We start from the raw sequence: 10,096 nt of genomic DNA, 5'->3' as shown, positions 1-10,096 counted from the left end.
AACAAGTAAATCAAACTGTTTTTTAATTTTCAAAATTCAAAAATTGAATATCAGCGTTATTACTAACCCAAAAGCACCTATAACGTAATTTTATTTATTATCAATAAATTTGCATCATTTAATCCTTTGATTTTCTATATTTGCAATTATTATTATAGATTCATAATAAAGAAGATTATATCAATATTGTAAAGATTAAACATTTTAAACAAATTATTAATAACTTTCTATTTTTAATTTTCTTTCCTAAATACAAGTACTTTTGTATTTATTTCAACAATACTTATACTTAAAACTTCTTAATAAAACGGAAAAATAAAATATTTATACTACTGACCTAGTAGATAACTCGTGTACATTTTCATGGTGCACTGTTGAGACGCGCAGTTTACATTGATACGTTCGAACTAACAGCTCTAAAAATTTGATAATTAAAGTTAGAAAGATCCCAAGGTAAGTCGATTGTTTGGAAATGAAAGACTAATAGTAAAAGTTATATTAGGCTAAGTAATTTTAGTTAAACCAAACCAAACCAAGGTCAAGTTTGACTTATTGAAAGCTCAAAAGTTGCCTCAAGCTCATGAGCTTAGCGGATCGAGTTGTTAACGACTTACTAGTTGTTTAAATAGTTAGATGAACTTCCAGTATTTTTTTAAAATACAAATTTTTTAAACCTTTTTTGACATTAAGCAAATAAAAAATATAGTTTTACTGGTTCACTGGTTTCACCGATGACTTACTAGTTGAACTCGTAGAACCGTTCTCACGTAAATAAAAAATATAAATTGATAAAAAAAATAAAAATATAAAATTATAAAATAACATACATTCACTAATATAAAAATTCTACAAAAAAAAAACACAACATAACCATCAATATCACCACGCCTAGATAGAACATCATGGTGCTATTCTTTCTTAGTTACACTATTAATCAAACTCAGCATTATTACATCTTTTTCTCATAAACTACCAACACTATCACCATTGCCAATTCTGCCACTGCCCATCATATTCACAGTTAAAATGGCAACAAAGGAAGATCATAATGTTCCTCTACGTTGGAGTCAACACATTCACAAATAGAGAATGAAAAACAGGCCATGAAAATCCTGCAGTATTCAACCCTTCTGGACTCACAAAACATTGGGTCAAGATGGCAGCAGAGGCAGGAATCTCATTGATGACACTAATTAATTTTTAAGTAGTTAGATAACCAACTAATTAATTTAATTTTATTATATCATTTATCCAAAAAATAATCTTAATAAATATCATTTATTGTATCATGCGCTTTAATAATATCTTATGTGTAATGTTGGATTTGATTTTAACTTTATATTATGTGCTTTAATTAAATGATCTCAATACTTGTAATAAGTAATCAAAACCTATGATATTGAATCATTCTTGGTGCATAATTATTAATATGCAAATTTGTCCTCTTTCTTGATCATTTATTCTGACTCTTTTAACAGATATCAAGGCAAATCCTTAAATGCATTAAAACTACAACAAAGTTCAAATTTTATTCATTTTATTGAAAATTATAAATTTGTAACCTGGAATTGATAAAAATAAAATAAAATAAAAATTGATTTACATAATCCTTAAAATTATTCTTATGATGATAAAATAAAAATTGGTTTACATAATCAACAAAATTATTCCTATGACCATTGCTATTTTGATGATTTTTATGATGATAATTACAAATGGAGTTAGTTCTAGTTTGCAGGTGTGCTAGCTTGGATGGAGATGCTGATAGACTTGTTTAATTTACTGTACATCCGAGAGCAACTAAGCAGTGGAGCAATTGATCTTATTGATGGGGATACTTTCTCTGATTGCCTTGTTTATTCGAGAGCAACTAAGCATTCTTAATGAGAAAGAAGGCACAAAGAACAACCACCAAGCCTGTCTTGGTATAGTGCAGACCGCTTATGCAAATGGAGCATCTACTAATGACCACCAGCCTGTCTTGGTATAGTATAGTGCTGTCACATACCTACCTATATACCTCAGTTCCTATATTAATACTAATTTTAGTCTTTTATGTTGGCGTTTTCTCAAAGGTGTTACTGCTGTAATTTTATTTTATTTTCTCTCTTACATTAGTTCATATTGCAAATCTTTGATCCAAGTCATTGGGCACATGTTACCTCTCATATTAGAATTTGAATCCAAATTTTGTAAAGGAAGAAAAAAACTAATTTGAATCCAAGTCATTTTTCGAAATCTATTTATAATATGTTCTCTAAAATATTTTTAATATAACATTTATTAAAATCTATTTATAATATAAGTAATCTACCTCTCCGCGCATTGCGCGGGTCTCACTCTAATTATAATATATAAAAAGAGATGCAAATAATGTTTACAGTGAGTAAATAATACGTTTAAACAGTTGGTTGATGCATTGGTAATATATTCCTATTTTTAATTGCTTATCTTCTTTGATGGTTTGAGGTGAAAACTTTCAGCTTTTCTTGATCCTCAAAGATTTTAGTGTTACTATTCAACTGTTCACTTATCATAAAATGGGATAAACATAGTTGTTTCTACACTATCGACTATTTTTTGTTATTCTTCTAACAAAACATGCAATTCTTAATCAACAATGCACAAGAGAATAGAGAAAAAAAATCTTAGACCATAGGTTTAACCGTTTAAGGGTGCAAAACAACTAATCTCATTCCTCCAATATATAAACTCCAAGCAAGATAATTCAACAATATTTATAGCATGTGATACATGTAAAGAAAATTTTTAAAATTCCCAAAAACAAAATTATATGCATGCAAAATAGATTAGAGTGGCTATTAATGAATTAAACCCCAATTATAACAAGCTACTGTCAACTAATGGAGAAGGTTAGTGAATGCAATTGGACAGACTATGACATTCTTCAAGATTGTCTTCATCATCATCTTAATTCATTCCCTTTTCCTTCTTTAACCATTTAAATATTCTGAATTCCCTATACTTTTCATTTCATTAGTGTTGTACTGTTTCATTTGTCAAACTTTGCCCCTCTTATTTCACTACAAGTATAACCTTCTAGACCATGAACATGAAAGTCTCAATCTTGAAAAGGGAAAGGTTTTGAATTAGTCCAATTTGTTCATAGCCACCAATCAATATCCCATTAATTAAAGCAAAACTATATTTATCTGCTAAACTTTAATTCATGCGCCTGAAATTTATTATCAGATGGTTTGGAAGAATTTTAGAGTGTAACATATACATGAACCGAAATTCAAAAGGTAAATATGATAATGATCAATAAGAAGGACTATAATCAATATAATAAATCAATATTATGATGGCAATGAAGATGGACTTCTGGTATTCTTCTGGTGCTTCCTTGCAAACTGAAACTGCCGGACCCACGGCAGACGTACGAATTGGCTCTTGACTCGTGGCTCTGTATGTCATTGAGTTGCTTACCTTGTGATTGGACTAAAATAGTCATGTCCAAGAACACTTGATGAAGCTCATTGAGGCTGCTCTCTATATCAATCAGTGTGTCATGGCACTCTTGGATTGTGTCCATTATTGTCCCTGGTTGCTTAGTTTCTTTCTGCAAGAAAGTTTCAACCACCACATACAAATTTTCATATTGAGGTAATCAAAGTTATTCCAACATTATAAATTAGATATTCCTTCTTAGGTAATATACAAATTTTCATGAAATGGTTTTTTTTTCAAAAAAAAAAAAAAAGAAAAATCGTTAGTTCAGCCGTCCGTACCACTTTAGTCATGAGGTTTCTTAACCACTTATGTCCTCAAGAACCTTCCTCTGTTGCAGTTATTATCATTGTCATGTTTCTCAGAATTCCTCTGAGTATTACAATGATTGAATATTATTGATGCACCATAAGCAAAATCGTAACTGCAGAAGTTATCTCTTGTTGGAAAAGATGTATGAATGATGCAAGACATTAATAACAATGAAGAATAACAAAATGTAAAACAGAATGAAGAAAGAAAAACTAGAGACTCAGCAAAATAGAGTAATGTTGTGTGGGACAGAAACAGTTACCAAACGTGAACTTTACTTATGTTGTGACCGAATGGATTGCTCAGCTTCAATGGAAGTAAAAGAACGCATGTAATTCACCTTGGTAAGAATAGGGAAGCCGGGAATAATCTTCAAGATGACAATGTCTCTAGTGTTGAAGAAAGCCGGGTTTTTCTCAATGATAGAATTTGAAGGGAGCCAATTTTGAGAATAGTCTTGGAGAATATTTTGCAAGCCACACATGCTAACTGCACAAACAAAATGGTGATATATCCACCACCTAGTGAGGTATTTCACAATGACAAAAATACATATTTTCATTTGCGTGAGCACAACAAAATATATACCCAATACATCTATTAGTTCCTAAACCTATATTTACATCAGCTAGCAGCACAACAAACATAAACTGAAATATTAAAGAATCCCTCACCCATAATTGGCACCGTCCACAACCATAGTTCATGAATCAACGAAAGCACCATCCTACAAGTTTAGCAAAAAGTAAAAAATGAATCTAATAAAAGCCAAATTTGATTAACTTAAAATTTAAAATCACGATTTACACATAATGTTCTTACATCCTTCACTATAATCTTGTCTGGAAGTCCAATTCTTGATAATAACCATTCCAACACATACAATGAGGAGTTTTCATAATTGCTTGTAACAGGTTGATCATCTGAAAAGCAAGAATATGCTGAAGTCATAATATGCAGCATTAGAAGCATTTTTTTAAACTTCAATCATCAGTTCCCATAATGCAGAAAGTATCTTGCAAAATCAACCAATCATTCAAATTTGCAGGTCAAGTGCAAAATTTCAAGACAAAGCAGTTTAATATCCGTTAAAATCACTCCAATAGATCAACTTTAACCATGCATTCCAATTCCATAATGCAAAAACCATTAAAGTATTCTAAGAGACAAAAAAAGACGTCAAAAAAATTGCACACCCAATTCACAGCGAAGAATCAAACCTGAGAACACTGAGAAAGGAGCTTCCGCCATGCTGTCTTAGGTCCTGATTTCGATTTCACTGACGGCTTCTTCATTCGGCCCGCAGCAGCAGCTGCCGCCAAAGCCGCCGCAACACTTGATTTTTCTCCATCCACTGCATCCTCACCTAAAATTAACAAAATTCAACACAAAACTGACTCAAAATTCTACCAAAGATTCATTATCTAATACTCACATGCATGCAAAAGAACCATTCACTTTTCACGAAAGAAACCAAAAAGGTTGCAACTTTCTAACCTATGGACTGAGGGGTCACCAAATCATCCCGTTCTGTTGCCGGCACAAAAGGAGGCGTGGCCTTCAACGACAAAATTTCTGGCAAAACATAATCGCAAGAATTTGGATGAAATTGAGAAATCGAGTAGCTTCATGGAGGCACCTGGTGCGGAAGAGGGAAGAGGAAGAAGCGGCTGTCTTCTATGACGGTGGTCTTCCATGACCGTGATGATAGATTTTTTGGGAAGTTCTTTCAGGAGCTGAAACGAGGGTTAGCAAATTTAGATTTTATTGTTGGGGCAAAGTTAAAATATTAAAACTTGTTGTCTTTTAGTATAAATTTTAATAAGTTATTTGTAAATTTTAATAAATTATTTATAGATTAAATATAAACCATTAGATTTATTATCAATCTAATCTAATGCTTCAGATTGTATGGTGCATTAGATAAGCTCAAAAGAGTTGAGATGATTTTAGACAGACCCCCATTTCCGTACATGATTATTGCATGCATCAGTATTGGAAAAATCAATAATTATGAAACTTAACGCGCCATGTTATTCATTAATTATTGATGCATGAAGCTAAGATTCAAATACAAACCTGCTTGCCACACACAACAATCAATTATTTATTTGAAGATATTGAATAATTCATTTTACAAGTCCAAAACAAAATCCAAAAACCATAGTTTTTGTTTTTTTCTTCCATTTAAATACATTCTTCTAAAAAATAGTAAGTTATCATGTAAATACAAATTCTATAGTCTATTAGCATCTAAAAATCTCATGCAAATTTTAAAAGATTTGATGAACGGTAAAATTTGCTCTTGTGTATATATAACATAATCCTCTTTTTCTATTTCGAGAAGATTTTTCTTTTTACCAAACATATGTGGATCCAATCACGATCTTTTAATAAGAACAAGAAATCTTTCTCGATCAATCCTTTTGCCCCCATCCCATTCTTCGAGAATCAGAAAGATCCTTTTCAATCAAGAATAATGGAAGCCGTTTCAGTATAGTAAGGATACATCTGTACCCACGATTGAGAGGTCGTTAATCTATAATCTATATTTCTTTCTTCAATTTAGCGTAACATATCCGGTATGCGGATACAAATGGATACACGCGTAGAGGAGGTAGGATGGGTAGTTGGTCAGATCTAGTAGGGATCGTACATGGACGGTAGTTGGAGTCTGCGGCCTGGTCACTGCGACCCCCTTTGTGAGGGGGCACCCCTTCTCCCGAAGTTACAGGGCTATTTTTCCGAGTTCCTTAGAGAGAGTTGTCTCGCGCCCCTAGGTATTCTCTAAAATTATAATAATAAAAAAGAACTTTGTTGTTTAACTTAATTCTTGAATTTCTATGGAAAAAAATCGGAAAAATCTAAGAAATACAGACATATATCTTTACTACTTTTTATCTTCTTGCCAAGCATTCTTTAGAAGATGCATTAGCAAATAAGTCTCGAGTAAATTAAAGATGCATGGATATAAACTTATTGGTTATACAAATATGAACATGCATTGTCATCTTCCATTACCCTATAAACTTGTATAGTCCCTGACAAATATATATATATATATATATATACTAAGCTCTCATAGTAATTTACTAGTTTGGAGCTAGTAAATATGTTCATGAAAAGAATAAAAGAGGCCACCCAAAGATCAACATACTTGATTCCTGTTTTTGAAAATTTTGAGGCTAATCATTTGATGAAATATGAGGAAAGCTTTGATGAATGGCAAACAGAAGTAAGAACTAAAATATGACTTCAAGTGCAAATTCTAAATAAGGAAGGGAGTCAGCACACAATCATTAAAGTAACCAAGGTAAAAAGGACAAATTAATTCTTCTACAAATAAAAATAAGAGCCAGTAGAAGAGAGAATTATTGTCAAATAAAGATAAACCAATATAGCTTATGCTCAAATAAGGATGCAATGAAGTCAGGTCACAAGCATGTTGCAGATTAATGAGGGAACAACAATCCCTTATCTGAATGATAAATACATGAATGGATCAAATGTCACGGAGACCTTTCTACAAATTGGACAAACTAATGTTGATTCATATTGAAACTAAGCCATAACATAAATCAAAATTCCAAAAATCACTAAAATGGCTGCACAATCAACCATGTATTATTCATTTTATGAAGTCTAGCAAGCTGTAAAGCAATTTAACATCATTAAAAAGCATTCTTGGCTGCAAACACTAAGCAGCAACAATCATCCAAATATAAGTACATTCATAAAAATGAAATGAATAACTCATTCTCCTGTTCTAAAGTATTTAAGATTCAGAGTGATGTAACCAAGTTCCAACAGTAAAACTAATAGAAACAGAAAAAAAGTGCTGTTAAACTCCTCTTTGATTGTTGCAACGGATGGTTCACAACTATGCCTCATCATCATCATTTGCCCCTAAAATTTAAGCAACATATTTTTAAGTTTAAAAAGAGTAAACTAAGTATAACAAAAAATAAAAAATAAAATTTAAAACATTTTATACCACCAGAATCGTAATCCATTGAGAACTCAGTCTCGCCACCACTCTGTTCATAATACCTTGAGGAATCTAAATCTTCCTGGATCAAAACAGCAAATAGGAAGGCTTATGAGCTAGCCATACAATATTATACGTAACAAAATATACTTGAACTTAAATGTATTGAACTTACATCTTCCTCCTCAAACCATTCAGTGTGAACATACTCATCACTTTCAGCATCTACGAAGGAGTAGTCTTCACCCTCAATATTCTCCACAGCGTCATCATCAAATTGGGGAGTGCTTTCATCTATTTTCCTCATGGAACACGTAGCAATGTTATGACCCCTCTTGCGACAGTAGCTGCAACGCTTAGGCTTCCTTGTGGTCTCTATCTCAGTACTTCCATTCTTTGCAAGGTCTTCGTACATGTATTCCGCATGCCCCTCCATCATGTTATTGTCCCCACTATGAGCCCTAATACATGAAAGTATATTTACCAATGCATCTCATGATTCATTAAAAAGATCCCCTTTTAGGCACCCTTCATTCATAATTTGTTTACACCAATGTGCCAAACATGCACGCCGACTGATAGCCAAGGAATCCTCCATCAAGCCTCCCATGTCATCATACCCACTAATTCCTTCCTTCGCTTTTCTAGTCCATCTTCGCAGCACTAATGATTTTGGCAGCTCTGCAATGTCTAGAAAACCCAAAACAGCAAGTATATGACTGCATGGAATACCTATGGAGTCCATTCTCATGCATGAGCATTTAAATTCAACTTGCTCTTCGTGAAAAGACACATGCCATATCATGTTAGGCTTGTAAAATTTTGACACCTGATAAATCTTGCAAGAACTCGTTTCCTTTTCATATATTACCTTCAATGTGCTGGCCTTGTGGAGCATTGAACGGAACAACATAAAAATTTGCCGGGTATAAATGGTAGATGCTGACCTTTCTAATTGTTGAAAGTGTGTCTGCATCATAGGTTGTCCAGTTGATGATTTAAAGTCTGCCAAATCCTCTCTGTGCCGCATGTAGCTCAAACAACGCTGGAAGTGGTCAACAAATTCTGTCAAATTATGGCGTGATTTAACATATCTTTTGAGGACAGCATGTAGACTTTCACACCTCGAAGTCGTTCTAAACCCAGCAAAGAATTTTCCTCGGATATGAGCGGTAGCCCACATGTTTCTTTTCCCATACATATCTACTATCCATTCCCGATCTTCCACTCCAAAGAATCCAACCATTTCCTCCCACTTTTGTTCGAACACACCAACTTCGTAATCACCTAGCATTAACTTTGTAAACATTTTCGTAAACTGAGGTTTGTGAATATTACTTGTTGCATTACGCATCAAGTGCCATGCACATAACCTATGATGTGCATTCGGAAACACTTCCTGAATAGCAATAGCCATCGATTGATGACCATCCGTAATTACTGAAGTCGGTATCTTTCCCTTCATTGCAATGAGAAGTTGTTTTAGTAACCACACATAGGTGCTTTTCCTCTCATTCGAAACTATCGCAGCACCAAATACAACGGTTTGATTATGGTGGTTAACTCCCGAGAATATTACCACCGGCAATCTGTATCTATTCTTCTTATATGTGGCGTCAAATGCTAGCACATCCCCGAACAGATCGTAATCCAACTGACACCGGCCATCACACCAAAAAATTTGCCAAAACACTTCTTTTCTACCCTTTTCAACACTATAGAACAAGTTTCGATCCCTTGCTGCTAGCGTTTCCAGGTAAGCCATTGCAAAGGTTAAATCATCAGGTAATTGTCTTCTTTGCTTTGCAACTTGATTGTGCATATCCTTAATTGAAAAATTAACGTTCTCGTACCCACCACACTGGCTAGCTAATGACCCAAATATGTTTGGTATGCTGATCCCCACCTCTTTCATATGGTTCATTTGACTAATGTCAGGCTCAGTCATTTTCTTGTGAGATCTTAACATTCTTGCTAACTTTGGAACAACAAGATCATGGTTGTATTCATCATAAAAATCTCTCACTACCCAACTCTCAGTTACCGCATCGAAGAAAACATGAAGTTTACTCATACAACCACATCTTGTCTCTGGTTTTGGCTCCCTAACTCGATTTTTCATATGGTTCCATTTTTCTCTAACTTTTCCATCAACTATTCTACTCCTACTCTTTCGCACACTGAAGCCCCTCGTCTTGGCATATGAATTATAAAATTCGAATGCCAAGCCAAGATCAGCAAAGTGCAATTGACAAATATTTTTCATAGATAGACTTGAAAAATCAATCTTACCAATATCTTCCCAAGAGTTTATGCGATATTGAT

General features: G+C 33.5%; 1 protein-coding gene and 2 long non-coding RNA genes across 3 annotated transcripts; all 3 read right to left on the bottom strand.

Annotated features, from left to right (window-relative positions):
- Window positions 1-3,168: 3,168 nt before the first annotated feature.
- On the bottom strand, window positions 3,169-5,536 carry LOC112764933 (uncharacterized). Its single transcript, XR_003183406.3, has 7 exons — window positions 5,281-5,536; window positions 5,004-5,149; window positions 4,606-4,706; window positions 4,458-4,510; window positions 4,046-4,272; window positions 3,753-3,895; window positions 3,169-3,583 (listed from the first exon to the last, which is right to left on the bottom strand). It is a non-coding gene; the product is annotated as an uncharacterized lncRNA (long non-coding RNA).
- A 1,993-nt stretch (window positions 5,537-7,529) lies between these two features.
- Window positions 7,530-8,055, bottom strand: LOC112763860 (uncharacterized). Its single transcript, XR_011874916.1, has 3 exons — window positions 7,947-8,055; window positions 7,778-7,853; window positions 7,530-7,689 (listed from the first exon to the last, which is right to left on the bottom strand). It is a non-coding gene; the product is annotated as an uncharacterized lncRNA (long non-coding RNA).
- Window positions 8,056-8,264: 209 nt separating this feature from the next.
- On the bottom strand, window positions 8,265-9,893 carry LOC140173154 (protein FAR1-RELATED SEQUENCE 5-like). Its single transcript, XM_072222029.1, has one exon. The coding sequence runs from the start codon at window positions 9,891-9,893 to the stop codon at window positions 8,265-8,267; it is 1,629 nt and encodes a 542-aa protein (XP_072078130.1).
- Window positions 9,894-10,096: the final 203 nt, after the last annotated feature.

Source organism: Arachis hypogaea, chromosome 17 (genome assembly GCF_003086295.3).
Source record: "Arachis hypogaea cultivar Tifrunner chromosome 17, arahy.Tifrunner.gnm2.J5K5, whole genome shotgun sequence".
NCBI lineage: Eukaryota > Viridiplantae > Streptophyta > Magnoliopsida > Fabales > Fabaceae > Arachis > Arachis hypogaea.
This window is presented reverse-complemented; position numbering and strand designations above follow the sequence as displayed.

Bases quoted from the DNA above. Each gene is read 5' to 3' on its own strand.
- LOC140173154 (XM_072222029.1), bottom strand. From the start codon at position 9,893: ATGAAAAATCGAGTTAGGGAGCCAAAACCAGAGACAAGATGTGGTTGT.